The sequence below is a fragment of the Podarcis filfolensis genome (assembly GCF_964270895.1).
Source record: "Podarcis filfolensis genome assembly, chromosome: 1".
Taxonomy (NCBI): Eukaryota; Metazoa; Chordata; class Lepidosauria; order Squamata; family Lacertidae; genus Podarcis; species Podarcis filfolensis.
Genome location: NC_139604.1, coordinates 10,770,576 through 10,796,910, shown reverse-complemented (window position 1 = coordinate 10,796,910; position 26,335 = coordinate 10,770,576). Strand labels below are relative to the sequence as shown.

Sequence of the window (26,335 nt, the reverse complement as noted above, 5' to 3'; positions counted from 1 at the left end):
GCAGCGGAAGGCCCCATTAGCTAAAGTGGTGCTTCAGGTTAAGAACAGTTTCAGGTTAAGAACGGACATCTGGAATGAATTAAGTATGTAACCAGAGGTACCACTGTATGTGGGCCTGATCAGGAGTGAGAGATGTACTGAAACCTCAATTATTATTTTCTTTTCAAGTATGCAGACGTGAGAGTGACTCTCATTTGTGCTAAACAAGAAGAATGCTGTGTCTGAATCAGCCATGAGACTCAAAAATAAGTTGTGCTCATTTCCTTTGAGTAGCTCGTCTTCCATTCTCTTTTACTGTGTAGCATTTAGCTGGTGGTTTTGATACATATCTTTTTGATGCTGCTGTCCTCAGATGATTCTTAATATCCGGTGTGAAAGTATAGCTTTTAATGTACATTGTGGTTGATCGCTTGAGTTATGACAGATTCAGAATTTGGACTTCTCTAAACAAATGCTGCTAAACTAATGTTTAAAACATTTTTTTTTCCTCTGGAAGATTTTTACAGAGTGGTAAACCAGAAATGGATTCAGAAGGCTAAAGAAATAAAGAATCTAACGACTCTTTCTGTGGCGGGAGGATTTCGAGATTATCAAGTTCGTTCAGGATTGGCTTTTCTGCCCCGAACAAGTCATCAAAGCAGTGCCTTATGTGTTGTGGTAAACTAAGCACCCATTCTTTTAAAATTAAAATAATATTTACAGATTTGGGGATAAGTAATTTGCAACCCTAGGGCTCTTGTACACACTGAAGGATTCTTGTTAAAGGTATTGCATATTTAATCCTTGCCCTGGCGTTTACTTTAACCAGAGTGATTAAAGTTGTATTCTAGATTCAGCTCTCGGTCCCAGTGGAAACAGTGACACTTGTTACCAAACAAATGTGGATTCCCTATAAGATTAGAAGTGTAATGCTTGGGCCAGTATAGAAACGTTTTTTCCCCAAATTCCTTTTCTGATAAAAGGGCCTAGCAGGAAGAAATAAGAAATCCTACTGGACATGACTAAGAGATGGGGCTTGCCTAATTAAAGTAAATGTCTGGATTCTGTCTAAAGACTGCAGTCCTGCATTCAGCTGGCTGAACAGAAGGATCCAAAGAACCACACATCAAATTTTACATATCCAAGGACACTTTTAGCATTCCCCTTCCTGAACAGCCGCTCTCCGTGCTACATAGCTGTCAACCGTCCTTTATTTGGCGGAAAAGTCCCTTATGCCAGCGCCATGTCCCGCTGCTCTCCCTTATTGATGATGTCCCTTAAATTTCCCGGGTTTCAAAGGAAGCAGCTCCTCTCCCTCCCTCCCTGCCGGCCAGGGAGGAGGGAGGCTTCAACTGGGTTGCTTGGCTGCGTTGCTCACCCAATAAGGAGCCTAAGAACGACTGGGGGGTGGAGCTTGCATGCCTTGTGCCGATCAAATCGGCCGCGTTGCCTGGGGACTCGCCTTTGCTCAGCGCTTCCCAGCGGAGAGGTGACAGTGGTTTTCCTTGCTGCATCCCCTTTGCCGGGTTGCTGCGCTGTGGGAACCACCGCTTGAGGCTTTGTTTGGCTGCTGGCTGGGCTTTCTGCCTTTGGCTCGGAGGGGCTCAGAAATTGAACATACCTGTGCTCTGAAAATCCCTTATTTTGGCTGCTGATCCCTTATTTTTGAGGCTGCTGGTCCCTTATTTTCAAATCTGTAAGTTGACAGCTATGCTGTGCTACATGCCAAACCAATTCTGACACTGAGTTGCAGTTCTGAGGCATAGTGATCTGCTATTATGGGATGAAAGGGAGAAGTTCTGCTGTGCTGTGCATGTCTAAACTAGCCCTTTGAATCCCTGCCGTTGGGATCTTAGCCGTGGGCAGGTTTTCAGCAATGTGCTTTCTTCATTAAGATAATATTAAATGTTTCTCATTGGTAATTTTTGAAAAGAAGTAACAGAAATCTCTTCTTAAATAGACTTCAGCCATTCCTCGTGTCTGGGCTTCAACAGACCATCTCTCCATAGTTTGGTAAGCAGCTTGAACCAGATTAGGTACCCGAATTGATTCTTCTTTTGTTGCTTGATTTCATTTTTATCTGTAGTTTTTATAACTAGCCTTTTCCCCTTACACTCTTTTTATAGGTGTAAAGAATTGATCTTGGCTACCATCCGAGCATTTTTTGACCTTATTGATGAAAACACTAAGCAGGTTTGTATTTCTCTTGTAAATAGTGATGGTATTAATGTTAATTTGAATCCATATTCTGTCTTGGGTTTAGTATAAATATGCTTCATTGCGACCAAAACCTAAGTTAAAATTCTTCTGAAATCACGTGTTAATTCTTAGATAACAGAAGATCCACAGAAGAGAATGCTAGTGTTAAATCATCACTTTCTGAGGCACCCTGCAAAATTATATGAAGAGAGCCCTGAATCTGTTGCTGAACTAACAGGTTAGCTTATCTTTTTTTTTAAATACAAGATCAGGGTTAGTAGTGAGTAAGCAAAATGGGTTTGAAATAAGCTGTGATCTCTGGTGAAACTAAACACTGGCAGCTCCTTCTCCTACCTGATGCTTTACTTGGGCTTTTCCCATTTCGTGCACATAGCACCAAACCATGGTTTAGCATTGTATATGTCAGGTTCCTAGGTCTCGGCTTCCTCCCCCCCTTTGGCCATAGATAAGCAGGACAAAGCGAAAAGAGTCCCTTACCATGTAATGATCACAGCAAATGAACAAAGCATCCATTCTCGGAATGAAGGTGTTCCCAATTAAGGATTCCACCCACTTCCTTCCTAGTCAATTCCGCATCTTGCAACCTGATCTCGCAACCACCCTGCTTTTTGTGTAGCCATCTTATCTGTTGTACGTGACCTTGGACTGATAGGCTGAATACTTTCCAGCGGGAGAGAGTCTGTTGGCTCTCTCTCTTCCTGTTCTTCTTCACTTTGTTGTTCACCCCCCAGTTCTTCCCAACTTTTGTCTTCAGAACTATGCCCCTCTGTAAACCGCTGTTCCAAATCTATACTGCTCCACTGCTCCTGGGCACCTCAGAATCCTGGTCAGGGGGAGGGGGAGGGTCCCACCATTCCCCATCAGAGCAGCACTGTCTCTGACAGTATATGAACATGGCCTGTGTGTGGCTTCTCCAACTTCTTGAACCAACTTCATACTGTATCACCACCACCACATTATTTTAGGGGGAGAGTTCGCAGAACAAACTAGTTCTAAGTTGGTGCTATACTTTTATGTCACTAAATATTGGATGGTTTAGTACAACACCATCAGGGAAATGGATCTTTGTATATTCTTACGCTTATTCCTTATTTGTATGAAGTCCAGTCCTCGGCAGATATCATGGCTTGGTACTATTTGAAGTTAGAAAGTGAAAATACCAAAACAGTGGTGGTAATTTTGTAGGAAGTGAGGAAGAATTTTATTCCTGGATGTGTGAAGAGTGATGTTGCTTGATTGCAGGAGAAGTAAACTGGATCCAGATTAAAACTTCAAAATGGTCCTATACAGTGTACAATGTGAGTTGCGTTGATTTCTTCTTTTAACTGTAACTTAATTAATTTGGGATAGATGACATGGGAAGCTGCCCAGCGGGCAAATGCAGCAACTTAAGGCCTCCTTATTTGATCCCTGGAACTCTTCACGGGCCACAACTCCGCTCCACCAGCCAAACTTTTCACTGGCCCTGGTCCACACTCACGTGTTTTTTGCCTGCCTGAAATGCTTGTTTGGATGGAGAATAGGTGTGTTTGTGTGTGTAGAAACCAGCCTACTGTTGTGCTGCCCATTTTTGCCTCTGGCCCCACTCGCTGCTAGCATATGGCCCATGGAAGGTGGCCCAGAAGGAAGTTCAGCCTTGAGCTGCTTTGATGAGTTCTCCAACCCTACTTTATACCAAATCAGAATCTCCAGGGTTGCAGACAGGTCTTGTTTCCCAGCCCTACCTGGAGATGCCAAGTATTTAACCTTAGACCTTTTGCCTGCAAAGTACTGTATTTTTCACTCTATAAAACCCACATTTTCCCCTCCAAAAATTAAGGGGAAATGTGTGTGCATCCTATGGAGCGAATGCAGGCTCCTTGGCTTCAGCGATAGCAACGCAAAGCCTCCGAAGCGCAGAGGGAATGCTCCCTCCGCGCTCCGGAGGCTTCGCATTGCTTTCGCTGAAGCCTGGAGAGCGAGAGGGGTCGGTGCGCACCGACCCCTCTCACTCTCCTGGCTTTCGGGTTCCTTTTGCTGAAGCCAGGAGAGCAAGACTCTCCTGGCTTCAGTGAAAGGAACCTGAAGCCTCCGGAGTGCAGCGGGAACTCGTGCTGAACTCCGAAGGCTTCAGGGATAGCCGCTTGAAGCCTCTGGAGCGCAGCGGGAACTCGCGTTGCTCTCTGGAGGCTTTGGGTTCCTTTTTGCTGAAGCCAGGAGAGCAATACTCTCTTGGCTTCAGCAGAGAGGGAGAGCTGCACAGCGCCCCTTCAGCAAAGTGGGAGGAGAAATGGAAGGGGCTCCGTTTCTCCTGCCGCTTCGCTGAAGGGGCGCTGAGCAGAGAGGGGGAGATTTTTTCCCCCTTGTTCTCCCCCTCTAAAACAAGGTGCATCCTATGGTCGGGTGCATCCTATAGAGTGAAAAATATGGTATGTGCTCTACATCTGAGCTTTTGGCCCACTCCCAGTAGACTGTCCAGGACCGTTCAGGGCTAATGGTGATTGGAAACCATGTCTCCTCAATCCCGTTCCAACAGTTCTCCAAACTACTACAGTTTCAGTTCAGCATGTTTTTGTCCTTTTCTGAACAGGAATCGGATGGAAAATACTTTACTTTCCCTCTCTCAGGCCATCGAAAACCATACAGTCATGTCTACTGTCAAAGCAGTATGTTGGTGAGAAATTGCTTTCCTTTGCGGCTTGATTTACCTTCTTATGTATTTATAGTAAGAAAACGATTTAAACGCTTTCACTATTTTGTATGCCAAGCTATAACGTGTATTCTTACCTCTCTTTCTCCCCCACATACCTGTTTTATCTGACAGGACACAAATAGTTGGATATATGGCTGTATAAACAGTTCCTCACCTGTGTGGTAAATATATTTTACATTTCATAAACAAGTAGAATAGAACTGTTTGCAGAAGATACTTGTGCAAATTATTGCTGTTTTTAATGTTCTTTAAAAAATAAGGTTTGGTTTTGTATTTGCTTAAAACGAGTGGTGCTTAGTTCTGTTTTGTTTTCGTTTTTGTGTTATATTTTCTGGCCTCTTCCGACTGTTGTGACATACTAGGAATTTAAGCCACCCTTAAACCTGCCTTAATCCACTTCTTGGATTAGGAGAATCCCTATAATCCCACGGTTAGCTCTGTATTTGGCTTTAATGAATAGGATTCCCCTGGGGACTGGTGGATTTTGAACATATTCAAAATTAGCTTAAGCACCCTACAGTTATATTTAAATACTGAAGAAAGAGGAGAAGAGAACATTAATATAGCCATATTATAATACCACATATAGCACCGTAACACTTTCATATGGTTTATCTAGTACGTGAGAAAGCATTTCCAGTGCTCAAAATAGTTCTTGCTCAAGGAAAGGCCTTTGAGTATTTGTTTGCAATATGCCAATTTATACATTAACAGTCTTCCATGTATTCCATATATTTCCACAAAGGCCTAATTTGACACTTTGGCCACTACACCACATTAGCTATAGGTATCAATAATAGTGATATTAGAGTTGCTTTCTAAACTTGTTTACCAATTAAAATATAGCACAAGGAACTTGAAATAAATATTCATGAACAACATCTAGCATGGTTCTCTAATTTCTAATAATTTTTATCTTAATTTTCTACAGTCTGCGAGGTGTTGATTTGAGTTGGAAAACTGAATTACTGCCAACAGTTAAGGTAAAAATTGTACCATTTCCTTGAAAACTAAACACTTGTTTGTTTATTCATTATTTAAGAGAATATAAATGTTCTGTGCACTTAAACACTAATGAATCCACTTAAACACATTTTGAAGAGCTTCTGTGATAAAATTAACAGTTCCAGTTTTTCCTTGTGGTTTAAGTGCTCTGCTGGAGACTTCGAAATTATTTTCACCATGATTTTTTTTAAAGACTCAAAATACACTTTGCAGGCCAGTTAAACATTACTTTTGCATGTATTATCTTTCTAGACTGTGACTCTGAAACTTGAAGACTATCCTTCTTTGTTTCATCTTGTGCTTCATATACCAGCCGTCAATGGTAATAAGGTAATAGAGAAGAGTATCTAGTTTGTGTGTGTTTAAAACCAATACCACCTGAGAATTTTACATAACTTTCCTGAAATGTTGTATTTTTTAGCGCATGCTATAACTTGTGATGAGAACTGTTGCTTTCTTTTAACAAATGAGCCAAGTCTTTGCTGTTAGACCAGGCATAGGCAAACTCGGCCCTCCAGATGTTTTGAGACTACAATTCCCATCATCCCTGACCACTGGTCCTGTTAGCTAGGGATGATGGGAGTTGTAGTCCCAAAACATCTGGAGGGCCAAGTTTGCCTGTGCCTGTGTTAGACTATTGATGGATTGACTGCAAGAGTTGTTTGCCTCTGTACTATCTGGGGTAAAGCACAAACCATGCTTTAGGCTCCACAAGAGAGCCTAAAATATGCCTTAGTTCCAAATGACACGTTTGAGAATCTGCAGAACATTTGCAGGTAATACAGAAATGACCACTATGCTTATTTCTGTTTACTAATACAGTGGTACCTCGGGTTAAGTACTTAATTCGTTCCAGAGGTCCGTACTTAACCTGAAACTGTTCTTAACCTGAAGCACCACTTTAGCTAATGGGGCCGCCGCGCTGCCAGAGCACGATTTCTGTTCTCATCCTGAAGCAAAGTTCTTATCCCGAGGTAATATTTCTGGGTTAGCGGAGTCTGTAACCTGAAGCGTATGTAACCCGAGGTACCACTGTAAGGTGATTTGTTAAGTTTATGGTTGAGTCAGCTCTCGAACCCAGTTCTCCTAGTGTGAAGTTTAATACAGTGGAACCTCAGTTGCTGAACATAATCCGTTCCGGAAGACCGTTCGACTTCCTAAACGTTCGACAACCAAGGTGCAATTGCCAGTCGGTAAAATCCATTGAAAAAATGTAGAAATGCACCTCGGAAGCCGTTCGACTTCCGAGGCGCGTTCGAAAACGGAAGCATTCACATCCGGGTTGTCAGCGTTCAAAAGCCGAAACATTCAACTTCCGAAGCATTCGACAACCGAGGTTCCACTGTACCTTGCCTTGGTTTTCCACTTTGTGAGGATGAAATGCTATGAGGACCACTGCCAGAAATTCTAGAAATCACTTTGTATTTCTTTGTTGCAGTTTACTTTCGACTGCGAGTTCTTTAACGAAGCTTCAAGAACAGTACAGCTTCCTGTGACCCACCTTTTTTCATTTGGTAGGCCTCCTTCGCTGCATTTGGCAAAAGCACGATTCTGGTTTCCGTGTATTTAAATAATTATTTCTTGTTAATTGAAATCTTTAAGATATTATATTAGTTTTCTGTTAATTATGTTGCTTTGACTGTATACTCTATCTTTGACTTTCCTCAGATTGTTTTATTGATGTTTTAATATTCTGTAAACCGCTTTGAGATTTTTCTTAAAAATATAAAGCGGTATAGAAATGAAGTAAGTAATAATGGTAATTTACTGACTACTTCTGACATGAGGCATTACTTTCTACAGGGCTTTCTTCAAGCAAAATCGTATTAAATTCAACTGGCCTTATTCACAAGGTTCAGCTTCAACATTTTGGTCAGGTATAAATACTGATTTTTTATTATTATTATTATTATTATTATTATTATTATTATTTATTATTATTATTATTTCAGGTACCTAAGTTTTCTGTCTTGGGTTAGTTCTTTTGGGGAGTTCTAGTAAACTAACATGTATTGCATTGTTACATTTGTTTATAGATATACCAAGCTTTTAACATCCTTATAGAGAGCCGCTGCCAGTCGCTTAAAGGTAAATTTATTTCCAGAAATCACTTTTAAACCAGTGCTGGGGGGGGGAATCCTTTGCATGTACCTCATTACTCGTGTATTCTTATTTTTGTAATGTCATTCATTCTGTAGTTTTCATTTCTAGGGTCATTTTGTAGTCCGACTTGCTGTAAAATTAACCTTATTTGATTTTTTGGGGGCTTTGTTTACTGATGTGGGTAGTTGACAGTACAGTTCCATGTACTATATTGAAACCTACTGATTCACATTTGAGCAAGGCACATCCAATATTAAGTCTCACCTTGCTCTTCCCTGCTGTTAAAATCTCCCAATTTTTGTTCGTTTTTCTTCAGTTTTGCTGAGATTTCATAACAGTCTTCTTCTTTTCTTGAAGTATAGTTTCAGTAGCTGAGCTTGCCAGTTCATTACAAAGCACTCTACAATTCAGCTCAATTTTTCTGCAATACCCTAGCTAGATTTCATATTATGTTAACTCTTTTAGCTGATAGATATATATCAGGTCTGAAAGGTCTGTTAATCTAGAAGATTTGATCTGAACTACTATCTCAAGTTTAGCAGGTGAACTAGTGAACTACAAATAAACTAAGGTATCAGCATGTGGAGATGTCTGCTTAAACCAGCCAATTAGAGTGTGTGTTTCAGAATCCATTATTTTTTGTTTGCTCTTATCATGGGTAAGGGGGGAAAGGACTCTGTTACAAGAACTTTTTTTTTAATCAGTTGATTTAAAAATTGATGGGTACTTGGGAGGCAAATTTAAGCTTACTTTTAATGCAAAGGCAAAATTCATTTTAGTCCATAGATTTTAATATTCTTAATCCCTTATTTATTGGGGTATTTCCTGAGCATCACAAGATTGGGCTGAAATGTTTGAAAGAAAATAAAGTGTGTGTGTGCGTGTTTCTTCCCCTCAAATGGAGCTTAAATATTTTCTAATGTAAGTGATAACTGAGATGTGACAGTAGATTCAGGACTCTGCTTCATTAATGGGGTGTGGACTGAGAATTTTATATGATGATTTTATCACTAGTGAGCACCTGGTGTGTCCTGGTAAACCAGCTAAATGTGTGTTGCCACTGAGCTAAGTTTTATTCTAAACTCTGTTCTGATCGTTTAGATGTGGTATATATAGATCCCTGTGTGGGCGAGAGAGGAATTAAATGTGTGCAAATGTAGTTGGGATGCGGGTGGCGCTGTGGGTTAAACCACAGAGCCTAGAACTTGCCGATCAGAAGGTCGGCGGTTCGAATCCCCGCGACGGGGTGAGCTCCCGTTGCTCGGTCCCTTCTCCTGCCAACCTAGCAGTTCGAAAGCACTTCAAAGTGCAAGTAGATAAATAGGTACCGCTCCAACAGGAAGGTAAACGGCGATTCCATGCGCTGCTCTGGTTTGCCAGAAGCGGCTTAGTCATGCTGGCCACACGACCGGGAAGCTGTACGCCGGCTCCCTCGGCCAGTAAAGCGAGATGAGCGCCGCAACCCCAGAGTCGACCACGACTGGACCTAATGGTCAGGGGTCCCTTTACCTTTACCTTTAAATGTAATTGGTATCCCTAAGATGCCTAAATTTGTTTTCTAATCTGCTTATGTTTCAGAGGGAAGCTTTCAGTTCATATGTATGAGATGGTATATGTGCTGTGTGTGTGTGTGTGTGTGTGTGTGAGAGAGAGAGAGAGAGAGAGAGAGAGAGAGAGAGAGAGACAGAGACACCGACAGAGACAGAGAGACCCATTGAAAACATGGTGATGTGGATAGGATGCAAATATTATTCCTTTCGTTAAAGTCAGCAGCTTTCAGGATTCACAGTTGTAAAATGACCAGTTCATTATGCTGCAGGCACACAACATTTAAAATGAACCTGGATTGCTCTTGAAGTTCTCCTCTTGCCCCCGCCCCAGATCTTGCAGGTTAGCATTAATAACAAGGCATGGTCTTTCGCTGTCCGTTGTGTTAGCAGACTACCAGTTTGTTATTTGATCTTTTGTAGTTATCCTTTCCCTAATCCAAACTAATTCGCTTTGTCTTGGGTAGTACTTGGATGTTAGGCATTACAAAGGCAGATTTATGTGGCTGGGTTTTTTCACTTATGATAACAATCACACAGCAGCTTGGCATCTTGAAATCTCCCATTTATGTCAGCAAGGATGTGTAGAACCTTATCATCCTCATGCCCAAGAAGTGCCTGTCAGTGCAGAGAGGAAGCTTATGATTTGTAAGCCTGACATTTTAAAATTGTCACTTGAACTGGGTGCACGACACTCTCCTTAAAGTTGGCAATCTAATGCCACTTAAGAGTGAAAACGGATGAAGTGAACATACATTTCCTGTTCTGTGAATGACCTTCCCATTTATCTTGCTGAGTGGCACTGTTGCCATTTCTCTTTGCTCTTGTTGTACTTCATAAGCCTCTTTCTATTTCTTTCACTGTGCCTGCCTGCAGAGTTGGAATCGGGTAAATGATGATATCACACAGCCCTAATATTAAGTCTGCTGTGCCGCTTGAGTCTGCAGTGTGACGTGAATAATGAGAAGTGTGGCTCAATGCAAAATTGAGATAGACGAGACAAATTGGCAAAGAAGCAAAAAAATTAAAATGCCGATCATTAGCGATTGTGAGCAACTGGGAGATGGTTATTGGAATAAGAGAATTACACATTACAGTGGTACCTCGGGTTAAGTACTTAATTCATTCCGGAGGTCCGTTCTTAACCTGAAACTGTTCTTAACCTGAAGCACCACTTTAGCTAATGGGGCCTCCTGCTGCCGCTGCACCACTGGAGCACAGTTTCTGTTCTCATCCTGAAGCAAAGTTCTTAACCCGAGGTAATATTTCTGGATTAGCGGAGTCTGTAACCTGAAGCGTATGTGACCCGAGGTACCACTGTATTGTTATTTCAGTTGTTGTTACATTTCATTACAATTCTACAACCTTACATTCTAGCTGTTTTATGACTATTTTTTAAGCGTTAAGATCTAAAGAAACAAAAAGAGAGTCAAATGACATTTGGGCCTCATTCTTGGTCTCTCATGTCACAGCAGAACCTAAGGTGTTGTAAAACACTCCTTGGACTTGCTTTTTGATAGCGTGATACGTTTTGAAAAGTTTATTTGTTTGTTGTAGCAGAGTCCTTTTGTAGTGGCCTGATTTAAACTGTATTTCATCACGTGCTTGGCTCTTTGTTTTATTATGTACTTTCATTTGCTTCTTTCAGAAAGGAAACCTTCTGTGTACCAGCTTCATATACCATGGTCCTATGAAGACTCTTTAACTTTGTCACAGTAAGAGTTCAACATTATTTGATTTCTTTACGTCACTGAAAAGAGTCACACCTTAGGATTTCCATATATGATATGAATGCGTTCTCACAATATGCAGGTGAATAGGACCACAAAATTTGGGATAGCAAATGATCTTAACGTCAGAGTTTTTAAGGAAGGGTGAAGGTTTTGTGTGTAACAACTAAACACCGAATAATAGTTAAGTAGCCAGAAGATTCCTACTAATGCCCGTTTCTTCACAAGTCCACATGAGACATGGCTTTGTCATGATGCTTCCATGTGTATGCCTCTCCTAGAATAATTCCAAAAAGTATCAATTGGAAGAAGCTTGAGCAATGATCTGGAAAAGATATGTTGCATAGGTTCAAGTAGTCTCTTCACTGCCTTGCTGACAGTGTTATCTCCACTGGTTAAAACCATGGCCCCTACCCTAATCAGAGTTTGCAAACTAGCTTCAACCATAGTTTCAAAGTCTGAATGATATGGAAACTTTGATAAGCGGTAGTGCCACTTGTTAAATGAATGACAGCTCTGAATGTCTTAAAAAGCATAGAATCATAGAATCATAGAGTTGGAAGAGACCACAAGGGCCATCGAGTCCAACCCCCTGCCAAGCAGGAAACACCATCAGAGCACTCCTGACATATGGTTGTCAAGCCTCTGCTTAAAGACCTCCAAAGAAGGAGACTCCACCACACTCCTTGGCAGCAAATTCCACTGTCGAACAGCTCTTACTGTCAGGAAGTTCTTCCTAATGTTTAGGTGGAATCTTCTTTCTTGTAGTTTGGATCCATTGCTCCGTGTCCGCTTCTCTGGAGCAGCAGAAAACAACCTTTCTCCCTCCTCTATGTGACATCCTTTTATATATTTGAACATGGCTATCATATCACCCCTTAACCTCCTCTTCTCCAAGCTAAACATGCCCAGCTCCCTTAGCCGTTCCTCATAAGGCATCGTTTCCAGGCCTTTGACCATTCTGGTTGCCCTCCTCTGGACACGTTCCAGTTTGTCAGTGTCCTTCTTGAACTGTGGTGCCCAGAACTGGACACAGTACTCCAGGTGAGGTCTGACCAGAGCAGAATACAGTGGCACTATTACTTCCCTTGATCTAGATGCTATACTCCTATTGATGCAGCCCAGAATTGCATTGGCTTTTTTAGCTGCCGCGTCACACTGTTGGCTCATGTCAAGTTTGTGGTCAACCAAGACTCCTAGATCCTTTTCACATGTACTGCTCTCAAGTCTTGTTTTTAGCTCGTCATTAAAAAACAACCAGTGGAACCTGCAGCAAAAGCTAGCAATGTATCCTGCACAAAATGAGTTCTCCTGTCTCATAATGCCATGCACACTTAACAGGATCGCATCAGACTTTATTTTAGATTGGACAAGTGTTCATTGCAGACCATTATTTTAAAAAAATAACATAACCACCACAGGGTTCCATCTTCGACTGAGATTTCTGCAAAGCTGCACATTGCCCAGCCTGAAAATGACACTGCTGTTCCATCGTTGAACATTTATTCATCTTCAGATTGCCAATATGAAGTAAGTAAAAGCCTATATGAAGTAAGTATAAAAAAGAGAGTTACCTTTCTCCTACTTCCCTTCAAAACAAGGGGGCCCATTTTCTGTATTGTAGTAAAAGACAGACAGTGGAAGTCTTTTGATGCACAACTGAAGTGAAGTTCCCTTGGTTGTATTTCAGCCAACTGATGTTTGTTATATGTCAGAGTAGGAGAGGGCCTTATTGGTAATGGCACCCCAGTTTTGGAATTCTTTATTTTCCCTGGTCTTTGCTCAGTAATTAGTGCCTAGGCCTGTTGTTCAGTGTTTCCTTATGATTGCAAATGGACTGCCTTGTTTTACCAGATATGGTTGCATCATTTTACATGGATCTGAATTTTAAATTGTAACCCGCTCTGGGATTGCTTTGCAGTGAAGTGCGGGTAATAAAATATTTTAAATAAGATCAATCGAGCTTTCACCTTCTGTGAAGTGAGCATTTTAAGAGCGCTATATTCATTTATTTTCCACCTAAATGCACATTTGCTCTTGTTAGTAATTCTGAGGTTAAAAAAATAACAAAAAATAAAATATAGTTGCCTGTCATTTAAAAAAAACATATAATGACACTTAACTATATGACGCTTAACAAAGGCCTGGGCAAATATTCTAGTGCTGGAAAAAAATCTTACCATGGTACTGAAAAGGCATAATGATTGTACTAAGTGGACTTCGCTGGGAGGGACAGTTCTACACGCACAATGCTGGTAATCCCCCACCAGACCTCAGATACTTGGGCACAAACATGTGGTAATTGGGCAAGCCTTCAGGTTCCTGAGTCCTAAACTGCTTAGGTCTTACCCATTAACACCAGAAGTTTGAATTATGCTTGGAAATGGATTGGCAGTTGGTGTATGTTTAAGAACTAACGAAATATGATCTTGATGGTCAGTCCACATAGGAGCTTAGCATCTGTATTTTAAGTTTCCAAACAGTCTTCCAAGGCTGAACAATACATTGCAGCAGCCTGATCTGGAGCCCATAAGAGCATGGTTCCCTGTGGCCCAGCAGTCAGTGCCTAGGAGGGATTGCAGTTGGTTCACCAGCTGAAAATAATGCAAGGCACTTTGTACAAACCAGGGCTTTTTGGGCCTCCAGGGATGCTGCTGGATTGTTAAACTGCACACCTTATTTTATCATAGTAACTGAGAGTATTCTCATTATTTTGTTCTTATGCTATATTATTGTTTTGTGTAAAAAAAAAAGCTACTTTTTAAAATGTGTGTTGCAACTAGGTAACCGTCAAGACCTCTTTTCTGCAAGTCCTTGGTCAGGTAAGAAAGTTTTGTTTCACTTAACCTTAAGCTGATAATGCGTAAAGATAACAAAACAAAAATAACGTATCTGGATCTGATAAAATGTATTCTGTGAGTGTAGCATGCATCTATAACAATGGGGTGTAGTTTATAAAAGATAGTCCCAACTGCTCTAATGGATGCCTCCCCAAAATAGGGGTGTGGTGTCTACATTGCCAGATAATTCCCATCCATAGAGCCTGGTCGGTCGGGTTGGATGGGTGGAAGCAGAAAATGCTTTGTTCATAAGAGGTCCAACTATTGCATGTGTTTACAGGTTTCCTGCCGCCAGGCAATACCATCCACGCATCATGTCAAGAACAAACAGTACTGTCTACATCTGTGGGAATTTCTTGGGAAGCAAGAAATAACTTGAATGTAGACCAAACAAATGACTTGCTCAAGGCCATATGCTCAATTCAGTTCCCAGAACATCAGACCGCACCTCTCAGCCAACACTTGCTGCTACTGCACTGTGCCTTTTTTAAAAGAAGACAAAGCAGTTATGAAAAATCGGAAGCCGACTGAAAAGCCTTAAATAGCTGTCTCTAAAGCAGGGCAGGTGGGACATGGGTGGCGCTGTGAGTTAAACCACAGAGCCTAGGACTTGCCGATCATAAGGTTGGCGGTTCGAATCCCTGCAACGGGGTGAGCTCCTGTTGCTCGGTCCCTGCTCCTGCCCACCTAGCAGTTCGAAAGCACACCAAAGTGCAAGTAGATAAATAGGTACCGTTCCGGCGGGAAGGTAAACAGTATTTCCGTGCGCTGCTCTGGTTCGCCAGAAGCGGCTCAGTCATGCTGGCCACATGACCCGGAAGCTGTACGCCGGCTCCCTTGGACGATAAAGCGAGATGAGCACCGCAACCCCAGAGTCGGTGACGACTGGACCTAATGGTCAGGGGTCCCTTTACCTTTTTTAAAGCAGGGCAAGTCAGCAACAGAATAGCAAATGAAACTTATTTGTGCAAATTCAGTTTTGCTTAAATCCTATTAACTTAAACCAGGTCAACACAGCTTGTCATGCTTCAGACCAGCCATCATTTTTTGCGTTGGTAATGTTTTGTTTTGTTTTTTTGCCGCCTGCCTTAGATGGGTAAACAGCCAGCAAGTCAGAACACATGTTGGTGGATTGCAAGATAATTCAGGCCTGATTTGCCCAGGTGGCTAAAGCTACAGTTCTGATTATAAAGTGGCCATCTTTAATCACAGTCTGAAACTTGATTGTGCGAAATTTGAAGCCCTATTCTGGGTTGATATGTACATTTATGGGAGCATTGTTGCTTTCACATCCCTACCCCTTCATGCTAATGCTGATGTACCTGATTGCAACTTGAGATTTGAGTAACAGATTGATATGTCTGCGTGCTTTTTCTTGGCACTAGAATGTGTGGTACTCATACCTGTGGAAAAGAAACTGAGCCCATTTTTATCTTGAAAAAAGATATCCTGAGAGCTAGCGTAGCATATCGGTTAAGAATATAAATTGGGAGTTTTTAATGAAATCTCAGTCCACCCATAAATTTGCTAAGTGGTATTGAGCAAGCCATTTGTTGTCTCAGCCCTTCCACCTGTTATATAGGCATGTCTCACAGGTTTTTAATAATTACTCAGATAATGTATGTGAAGTATTTAGGAAAAAGCACTTATGTAAGTACTGAATTGTGGTGGACATTGGGTGATATTTGCATGCTCCATTTTTTCCATAAAACATTCTTGTTTTGTAGGTAATAAGATTCCATGGTGGCACCCTACCCGTGTACATAATTTCTAATATTCTTCTTGCTTATGGAAGACAGTTAAGGTCCCTAATTTCAACAGGTAACATTTCGTGAAAAGATTTTTAAGCACAGGTTTGTTTATTATTATAAAACTAGAAAACAGAGTTTCATTGTACATTTCATTTGTAGTTCAGCAATCGTTTTGTTACCTTTTTTTAAAAAAACGCTGAGATTTGTTGTAAAGTGGTTGATAATCTCGTAGATACTGATAGGAATCTGGGGAGGGAAGCTATTAATTGGCAAGAATAAACAATAGTTATTGTATAGCTTATCGACTTGAATGTATTTTAAAGCAAACTCTTTACAATGCTAAGTAGAGCTTTTAAAAGTCAGTACATTTTTAAAGCTTGAGTTATATTTGATTTCTCAAATCATTAGGGTAATAGCCATCAAGTTATTTGCCCTTTAGGGCAGGAGCTTCATTTTGGTCAGACCTGCAAGCTGGGGGGAAAACACATTTAAATATATTCATGGAACTGAGAATTCTGTGTCACAAATATTCAGTGTCTAAAACTGAATACAACTATTACTGTAAATAATTTCTGTCGGTCTGTTTCCCCATACCACCAGTGCATTAGTAATGACATCATATGACAAATAGAAGTTTTACTGCAGCGGAATTAGCATTTAACAATGGTTATAATATATCCTGAATTTTGGACATTTATGATTTTTCTGTTAATATTTTAATTTACTGGCCCCATCTGATTCTTGATATACGTTTTTCTTGTTCTAGGTCATTGCACAGATTTTGTACCTGCACTTACTAAAGCAGCCAGGCCCTATAAAGTAGAACCAATAGTGAATATTGTTAAATTATTGTTGGGGTAAGTTCCTTGCTTGTATATTTTTTCACTACACAATGGAATTCTTTATGCAGCAATAAAGGTCCTCATCAGTAACATACATACTAAAAAAATATAGCATTTGAAATTAGGATTAATTATAAATTTTTGATAAGCAAGTAAAGCAAACAACTATAATCTTGTGTTTTCTCCCCCCCACAGGCTTAACTGGTTTAAAGGAATCTGGGATATATTATCCTTGCCAGAATTGGATGCTGTTACACCGAACAACCAGAATTTGTGGTTTCCTTTTGTATCTCTCATCCTCTTTATGTTTGGAACCGGCATAGCCTATTGGTGTGGCAAACTCTTCAGTTCATTTCTAAGGATCTCATCCTCATTGCATCTAGCTTTGGCCAGGTAAAAAAACCACCAACTGCTCTTATTTTATGTGGGTGAAATGATAAAAGATGAAAATATAATGCCTACTTATTAAACAGTGATTATACTAAACCTGGGGATTTTTCTTAACTAGCTGAGAGAATGGGTTAACTTTCATGAGGACTGTAGAACATTGTACAATATTTTACTAGCTTTTAGTGGCATCTTTGTGAGATGGTGGCTGTAAGGGAAATTTGGTTAACTTGCATTTAAAGAGAGGTTTTTCTGCGTAAGGTAGAACCTTATCAAGTGCTACCAAAGGATACTAAATGGTCAAAGGTAATAGGGTTAATAGTTGGGTACTTGTTTAGTCCAGGACATTATTCACAAACTGACCATTGCCAGTTTATAATTTTCCTTTCCAATTGAAATGCCATTCTTTTTCAATCAAATTCTGAACAGGGCATAAATGCTTTTTTAATTTCATGAAGGAATAAACCATTTATTACATTTCTGTTCTAGTTCTGCGGTGGTTTTCTTCCATTTTTGTTCCTTGGCCTAATCATATCAGATTGCGTTTATTATCCTTTTATTTTTTTAAAGGTTAGATAGGATAGATATCATTTGTGGGCTTAAGGATGTCTTTGATTTTGCTTTCAATTTTAGTTGGAAATTGGAGCAAATTTCTGCACTTATACTTATTGTACCAGGCAGAATGAAACATACAGCTGCCAAAATTCATGGCCCTTGGCTTGATTAAACTTGATTTTTCCTTTTTCTTTCTGTCAAATTACTCTTTTTAAATTCTTGGATTGTACGGTTGATCTTTCTATTTAGGACTCCTCTTTTTCAAAGTAACTTTGCTCATCTTATCCGGGCAAAGTAAAAAGTAATCATGCTTTAATTTAGACTTTGACCCAGAAAGCCACAGAATGCTTGATTCCTATCTCAGCGTTTGTCCAAGAAACAGTTTTTTTCTAGAAACTGCCCCCCCCCCGCAAGAAGCTAAACCATTCCAGTGTATTTGTGCTGTTATAATTCTGTAGTACTAACATCTGCTTTGGGAAATATACATAATTGAGAAACAGACTGGATTCACTAAACTTCAATATACAAAAGAGATATTTGGTAATACTGTAACTCCTTTTCCTGAAAGGTGAGATGTTTATTTGCATGTTTAGGGGTAACATTATTTTCAGAAAACCAGGATGTGGCATCTGTAAGTAGTATTCATAAATACCAAAACTGTTAGTTTAAAAAAGAAATGGAAGGGAAAGAATACGAAAAACAGCAAATTCGGGACTCTGTGAAATGAATTGACCCTCATAGTTATGGACTTTGGTTATGGACCCTCATAGTTATGGACGCAGCTGCATTATAGATGTTGTGCCAGAGTGAAATTGTAACTTTTCCCTATGGACACGAGGACACTTTCCAAAGGGCAATGTGTACCTCCTTTAGCTTGAGCCAGGAAAATGTCTATTGCATAGGTTCTAAACTATGGTTAGCACAAATCGTAGTTTGGCAAGGTGTCTGAGCTGACCCATTATACTTTATACATGATTAATGTTTGGCTGCTCAGGGTGTGAGCGGGCGGGTGTGGGGGATTCCCTGGTCCTGAATGGGGTTACTGTGCCCCTGAAGGATCAGGTGCGCAGCCTGGGAATCATTTTGGACTCACAGCTGTCCATGGAGGCACAGGTTAATTCTGTGTCCAGGGCAGCTGTCTACCAGCTCCACCTGGTATGCAGGCTGAGACCCTACCTGCCCGCAGACTGTCTCACCAGAGTGGTGCATGCTCTAGTTATCTCCCACTTGGACTACTGCAACGTGCTCTACGTGGGGCTACCTTTGAAGGTGACCCGGAAACTGCAATTAATCCAGAATGCGGCAGCTAGACTGGTGACTGGGAGTGGCCGCCGGGACCACATAACACCGGTTCTGAGAGATCTGCATTGGCTCCCAGTACGTTTCCAAGCACAATTCAAAGTGTTGGTGCTGACCTTTAAAGCCCTAAACGGCCTCGGTCCTGTATACCTGAAGGAGCGTCTCCACCCCCATCGTTCAGCCTGGACACTGAGATCCAGCACCGAGGGCCGTCTGGCGGTTCCCTCATTGTGAGAAGTGAGGTTACAGGGAACCAGTCAGAGGGCCTTCTCGGTAGTGGCGCCCGCCCTGTGGAACACCCTCCCTTCAGATGTGAAGGAAATAAGCAGCTATCCTATCTTTAAAAGACATCTGAAGGCAGCCCTGTTCAGGGAAGTTTTTACTATTTAACGCTGTACAGTTTTTAACATTTGATTGGGAGCTGCCCAGAGTGGCTGGGGAAATTCAGCCAGATGGGCAGGGTATAAATAAATTATTATTATTATTATTATTATTATTATTATTATTATTAGAATTAAATTATGACTGTTTGCATTTGCCAGACCCTCTCGAATTCCACCAGAGCCCAGTTTGATTACGCAAAGAAGGTTGTGCATAGCTGTTTGCATGTTTTTCCTTAGCTGGACTACATGTGGAGCGTTGGCTATATTAATGACATATGCTCATTACACCTTCAAGGTATTTAACCAGCCTGTGGCAAATACAGTGTGTGAATAAAATGCTTTTAAAGTTTTTAAATCATGGGTTGGTTTGGGCAGTCTTCTCATAGGTTTGGTGCCGAGTGTGATGTGGCGTGGAAAATGAGAGGAAAAGATGGCGCTTGCCTGCCTCCAAGTCATCCAGCTATCCCTGTTTTTGGTGCACATAAAATCCAACACATTTTGCTCAGATTTCTTGGTTGAATACCGTATTTTTCACTCTATAAGGCGCACCGGACCATGGGGCGCACCTAGTTTTTAGAGGGGGAAATCAAGAAAAAAAAATCTTATTTCCACACCGACGCCTCTCGTTCTCCAGGCTTCAGCGAAAGCAATGCGAAGCCTCCAGAGCGCAGAGGGGAACGCTCCCTCTGCGCTTCGGAAGCTTCGCGTTGCTATCGCTGAAGCCAAGGAGCCTGCATTCACTCCATCGGACGCACACACATTTCCCCTTAATTTTTGGAGGGGGAAAGTGCATCCTATAGAGCGAAAAATACGGTACTTTTTTTACCGTTACCGCCCCCCTGGCCTTCTGTGCCAACTGAAAACCTACTTCAGAGGCTTGGGGAACCCTTCAGAACAACATGGGAGGTTGCCCTTCCCTTGTAGTATGAAAGAACAAGAAAGGAATTGTGTTTTAGTTGGATTTTGCAGAATTGGCAAAGTTGACAGCTAAAATAAGAGAACCCTAGTGACAAAGGTTTTGTGGAAGAGTGGAAACCCTTTTCAGATTATTTAAAGAAATATTATTATATGATGGGCACGCGAGCAGAATTGGGACTATGAGCAACAGAAGAGAATAAAGATAACAGTAGTTTTGTTAAGGGTTAAGAGATAGAAGGAAGGGTGTGACAGAGTGAGAGAAACAAACACCATGGAGAAGGGGGTGGGAAGTAAAAGGAAAATTTTTTTTATTATGTACTGAAATGTCTGTGTGAAATTTTTGAAAACTTAATTTAAAAATTTTAAAAAGGGAATTATGTTTTAGTCTCGGTGATGAAGATAAGTTGCACTTACAAGTTGATACGCTGCAATTCAAAAAGACTTTTTTTTTTTACAGGTTATTAAACTGCATTCAAATGTCAGAACAGAACTAAGTGTCCTTGATACGGTAGGTTTGTTCAGTTACCAATTTAAAACATTGGAAGTTAATTTAAACCAACAGTAAAAGAAACATAAAAACATCTCAAAATTTACATGTCTGGATAGGCTTGCCTAAACAAAAATAGTTTTGGCATTTAATGTTTTCAAATGTTTGTGTTCCCCCATAAGTCTCTCCTCTTCTACCTTTTGTTCCATTTGTGATAACAACAACAACAACAACAAAATTATTTATACCCTGCCTCCCCAGCCAAGACCTGGCTCAGGGCGGCTAACAACCAATAATAAAAACAAGTTGCTTAAAATACAACTTAAAAAACAAGATTAAAATACAGCATTAAAACATTAAGATGCAGCCTCTTCACAGGAGGAGAAAGGAAAAAAGAAAGAAGGGGAGGAAATCAAACTGATTCTAAACCAAAGGCCAGGTGGAACAACTCTGTCTTACAGGCCCTGTGGAAAGAAATCAGATCCCGCAGGGCCCTGGTCTCATGAGACAGAGCGTTCCACCAGGCCGGAGCCAGTGTTGAGAAGGCCCTGGCTCTGGTTGAGGCTAATCTAACTTCCTTAGGGCCCGGGACCACTAGGGTGTTGCTATTTATGGACCTTAAGGTCCTCCGTGGGGCATACCAGGAGAGGCGGTCCCGTAGGTACGAGGGTCCTAGGCTGTGAAAGGCTTTAAAGGTCAAAACTAGCACCTTAAATCTGACCCTGTACTCCACCGGGAGCCAGTGCAGCTGGAAAAGCACTGGGTGAAAAAGCTCCCATGGCAGAGACTCCTTGAGGAGCCTCGCTGCAGCATTCTGCACCCGCTGGAGTTTCTGGGACAGCTTCAAGGGCAGCCCCGCGTGCTTTGCCTTTTGTCTGGTACATCACTAGGGAGTGGGCATGCAGGAAATATTGGTGTGTTCCCCCAAGGACCTGCAATGATGGCTGCACTGGCATCATGGCAGCGTTGGGAAAGGAAAGGGCGATAGTGTATCTTGGCTACATTGCTACTCAAGCCAGCGTAGCGTAGTGTAGGGTCTCCCAAACTTGGGTCTCCAAGCTGTTGTTGGACTACTATTCACATCATCCCTAAGCTAGCAGGACCAGTGGTCAGGGATGATGGGGATTGTAGTCCAAAAGCAGCTGGAGAGACCCAAGTTTGAGGAACCCTGGTGTAGTGGTTAGAGTTCTGGATTAGGACCTGGGAAACCAGGGTTGAAATCCTGAGTCAGCCATGAAGCCCACTGGGTGAGCTTTGGCCGGCCAGTCTCTCTCAGTCTCACAGAGTTGTTGGTGAGGGTAAAACGGAGACAGGGAGGGTGCGTATCCCACCTTGAGCTCCTTGGAGAAAGAGGTGGGATATAAATTAAATAAATAGCACTAGAGTGGTACCTCGGGTTACATACGCTTCAGGTTACAGACTCCGCTAACCCAGAAATAGTACCTCGGGTTAAGAACTTTGCTTCAGGATGAGAACAGAAATTGTGCTACGGTGGCAGCAGGAGGCCCCATTAGCTAAAGTGGTGCTTCAGGTTAAGAACAGTTTCAGGTTAAGAACGGACCTCCGGAACAAATTAAGTACCGTATTTTTCGCTCCATTGGACACACTTTTTCCCTCCTAAAAAGGAAGGGAAAATGTCTGTGCGTCTTATGGAGCGAATGTGTGGTCCCTGGAGCCAAATCGCTGTTGCCCTGCGCTGCTGGGGTGCTCTTTGGGGGTGGGGGGAGGAGCCACGGTGCTCTGCCGGCAGCCTCCGCTTTCCCCTGAAGCCCCGGCAACGTTCGTAGGCAGCGGGAAGGCTGTGCGCTCCTGGGCTGCTCTTTGGGGGTGGGGGGAGGAGCCACGCGGCTCTGCTGGCAGCCTCTGCTTTCCCCTGAAGCCCCAACAAGGTTTGCAAGCAGAGGGAAGGCTGTGCGCCTTTGCCCCGCGCTCCTGGGGTGCTCTTTGGGGGTGGGGGGGGAGGAGCCACACTGCTCTGCCTACAGCCTTTGCTTTCCCCTGAAGCCCCAACAAGGTTTGCAAGCAGAGGGAAGGCTGTGTGTTCCTGGGATGCTCGTGGGGATTAGCAAATTGCTGTCTTTCAGTGCCTCCTAATTCAACTGCAAAGGATTGCCTAACTGGATTCTGAGCTCCATTTGAAGTTTAAAAATATTAAGTTTGGGGATTTCTTCAAGTAGCAGTTTTGCAGAAATAGTCATAAATACATGCAAAGCATCTCCACAAACCAGTAATAGTGAGCTCAGCTAAAACGGAGCAGGCATCTGGCTCAGGAACAGTTTAAACTGCACAACTATAACCAGACATCCTGTGTGTTTGTGTGGACCATGTTCCTAGCGGCTAATCTTTATTGCTGAAAAGAGGCACTGATATTCCGCTCCAAATCTATAATTCATTATACAAATTCTTACAAGTACAGTCCACCTATACCAAACCAAAAACATTGTGTTCTCTTGTTATTGAATGGAAGCTATTTATCTGCCCTCTTTTCCTCCTCTGTTCTTTGCTGAGTCACCCCATTTTGAATCTTCCTTTCAAAACAACCATGCCTGTTTTGAGAAAACTTCAGAGATTTAGGAACTGGAGCGCAATCATTTGATCTCTTTGCTGTTCCTCCATACTCCAAGCACTTCTCATTTGCACAGCCCTGGTTTCTCTCCCTGACTATTAATATTCTTGATTAATAACAGTAAAATGCTCAAATTTTAGTTTTTGTGACTGCTGCCAATACTGACTTCCCAGTGATAATGAAAACAGCTACATTATAATGGAATGTCTGTCCTTTTTCCATTCTCTTCAATATATACCGTGGCTCGCTTTAAAGCAGCAAAGTGGACAGGAGCCACCCACTTTGCTGTTTTAAATAGTTTAGTACAACATTTGAGTCAGATTTTTTTTTCTTGTTTTCCTGATCTAAAAACTTGGTGCGTCTTTTGGTCAGGTGCGTCCTATGGAGCGAAAAATACGGTACTTAACCCGAGGTACCACTGTATTATGCTGAGCACCCTTAATATAGAAATGTCTTACCGATTTAGATTCAAAATCCAAATAACTGTACTTTTTTTTTTTTTACCTTCCCCATGAAGCACTTTTAAGTTCACCGTTAAACTTTTTATCAACTTATTAATGAGCCAGTGTGGTGTAGTGGCTAAGAGTGATAGACTCATAATCTGGGGAACCGGGTTCGCGTCTCCGCTCTTCCACATGCAGCTGCTGAGTGACCTTGGGCCAGTCACACTTCTTGAAGTCTCTCAGCCCCACTCACCTCACAGAGTGTTTGTTGTGGGGGAGGAAGGGAAAGGAGAATGTTAGCCGCTTTGAGACTCCTTCGGGTAGTGATAAAGTGGGATATCAAATCCAAACTCTTCTTCTAATGCCTACGCTAATATTTTATAGTGCCCAAAGAACTCGGAACAAAGCTCCGCTTGTTCCAAAAGAGAAACGGAAGAGAGCTGTGCATCATCAGCAGATGGCCTTTCAGAAGCAGCAGCAGCAGCAACATCATCACCTACGGGCAGCACAGCTGTTGACAGCGTTGTAGACAGTCTTAAGATGCACGTCACCGTCCTCAACTTGCTCACGTTAATTGTGCTGCTCAGTTGCCCATCTTTAATTTACTGGCTGAAAAATCTCAGGTAACCGCCAGAAAAACTTGCAGATTTTATACAAGAATCCACGACGGGTTGGTTTCAAACTCAGCTACTCCATCCAAAGGCGTTGATTTTAAAATTGGGGAAGCTCATAGCAGCATCAGTATATGAAGTTTGTTGTATTATCTTTTACTGCTTTGCATATTGTTTCTTGTTCCTTCCCATGCCGTAAAATCTATTTCTGCTTGTGTAATCATTTAGAATCATAGAATTGGAAGGAACTCCGAGGGGCATCTAGGCCATGGGTAGGCAAGCTAGGGGCCGGATCTCTGGGTTATTTGTGGGGCATAGGAATTCGTTCATTTATTTTATTTTTTTCAAAATATAGTCGTCGTCCCCACAAGGTCTGAGGGACAGTGGACTGGCCCCCTGCTGAAAAAGTTTGCTGACCCCTGATCTAGGCCAACTAAATCATACATGAGAGATGGCCATCCATCTCCTGCTTATGTATTATCTACCACTTGTGTCTACAATATTCTGTTGCTGCTACTTTGTGTTTCCTTTGCAAAATTTGATTTTCAGTTTATTACCATGCTCTTTGTTTTTTCTCCCCCAAATAGGTACCATATCAAGCTTGATCCCGATCCATGTAGATCAACTGCTTTTATGCTCATAGCCATTTTGGGTATACTCATGAACGCAAGCACTACAAAAGTTAAAGCAAGGTACCTTAGTTCATTATCTTCATTTCCCTCACGGTTTTGTTGTTTGAAGGTGCAGTTTGGGGTGTTTATTTGTGTTTTAAAACCAAACAATCACAATTATTTTAGTCACATACAGGTACAAGCCTTTAAGAGCATCTTCTGCCTGTTCCCACCCTACCCACTATGTATTATCAGGATCACTTAGCAGTTCTTCCCAGACTTGGGTCTCCAGCTGTTTTTGGATTACAGTTCCCATCATCCCTGACCACTGAGTCCTGCTAACTAAGGGTGATGGGAGTTTTGTGTTTTCAAGCTGTTTCCTTACTCTTTACTGTTCGGTGGGTGCGATTCAGAGAGGCTTCTCAAAGTGGGAGTGTCAGGGAAGATGTCTTCTGCCAATTTCTCCCCTGCGAGCCCCACATGTTATTATGGGGCATGCACCCCTGACTCTGTAAACCAAAAACAAGCCATGGTTGCAGCTCACCACTTGTTTGGAGTGAGACAAACCACAAGCCTATGTTTGTGCCTAATGCTAAGCTGAACTGTGGCTTAGCTCTGGGTAGTGTGGCAACAGCAGGACCCAGGGAAGAGCAAAGAAGCCGTGATTTTTTCTTCTAGCACCAAAAGGCTTGCACATTCACGATAAACCATAGTTTGGGTTACTGTTATGTGCCAAGCCCTGAGTGGCCCCCCTACACCCCCATTTTCAGGGGTGATGATGGTTCAGGTCAACGCTTGCCATGTTAAGCCTCCATTTAAATGAGACTGCAATATTGAAATGTCAGGCTAGGATATGCCAGAAGGTTGGGTGGTTCAGTCTGAGTCTTTCTTTTCTTTTTCGATTTTTTATGTGTTTATTAAAAGTACATTCAGTGCATGGGAGTAGCCAAGAGGGGGGAAGGGGGGCAGCTGCCCCCACATCAATAAAAATACAGTGGTACCTCGGGTTAAGTACTTAATTCGTTCCGGAGGTCTGTACTTAACCTGAAACTGTTCATAACCTGAAGCACCACTTTAGCTAATGGGGCCTCCTGCTGCCACCGTGCTGCCAGAGCACAATTTCTGTTCTCACCCTGAAGCAAAGTTCTTAACCTGAAGCACTATTTTTGGGTTAGCGGAGTCTGTAACCTGAAGCATATGTAACCTGAGGTACCACTGTACATAGCAAGCTGAGGTTCTGCCCCCTTCTAACAAAAGGCCTGGCCCCCCCCCCCGCCCAAACAAAAATCTTGGCTACGCCTGTGATTCAGTGTCTCTGTTTTCAAGTCTTCAAGTAGTTCATGCAGGTCAGTTACATTCAGTTTGA

The 26,335-nt window shown here is 42.0% G+C and overlaps 1 protein-coding gene across 2 annotated transcripts in view; it reads left to right on the top strand.

The window, feature by feature from the left end:
* PGAP1 (post-GPI attachment to proteins inositol deacylase 1) overlaps positions 1–26,335 on the top strand; it is a 59,387-nt gene that overhangs the window by 23,730 nt on the left and 9,322 nt on the right. For both annotated transcript variants that reach the window (XM_083628048.1, XM_083628049.1), the window contains exons 5-26: positions 497–657; positions 1,940–1,992; positions 2,106–2,172; positions 2,311–2,416; positions 3,442–3,497; positions 4,769–4,852; positions 5,003–5,052; positions 5,823–5,874; positions 6,149–6,226; positions 7,335–7,410; positions 7,700–7,773; positions 7,933–7,984; positions 11,195–11,261; positions 12,698–12,806; positions 14,060–14,098; positions 15,844–15,937; positions 16,634–16,724; positions 16,905–17,102; positions 19,493–19,628; positions 20,709–20,759; positions 24,132–24,370; positions 24,946–25,050. In XM_083628048.1, the coding sequence (XP_083484174.1) occupies positions 497–657; positions 1,940–1,992; positions 2,106–2,172; positions 2,311–2,416; positions 3,442–3,497; positions 4,769–4,852; positions 5,003–5,052; positions 5,823–5,874; positions 6,149–6,226; positions 7,335–7,410; positions 7,700–7,773; positions 7,933–7,984; positions 11,195–11,261; positions 12,698–12,806; positions 14,060–14,098; positions 15,844–15,937; positions 16,634–16,724; positions 16,905–17,102; positions 19,493–19,628; positions 20,709–20,759; positions 24,132–24,370; positions 24,946–25,050 (2,038 nt within the window). The remainder of the gene's footprint in view (positions 1–496; positions 658–1,939; positions 1,993–2,105; positions 2,173–2,310; positions 2,417–3,441; positions 3,498–4,768; positions 4,853–5,002; positions 5,053–5,822; positions 5,875–6,148; positions 6,227–7,334; positions 7,411–7,699; positions 7,774–7,932; positions 7,985–11,194; positions 11,262–12,697; positions 12,807–14,059; positions 14,099–15,843; positions 15,938–16,633; positions 16,725–16,904; positions 17,103–19,492; positions 19,629–20,708; positions 20,760–24,131; positions 24,371–24,945; positions 25,051–26,335) is intronic.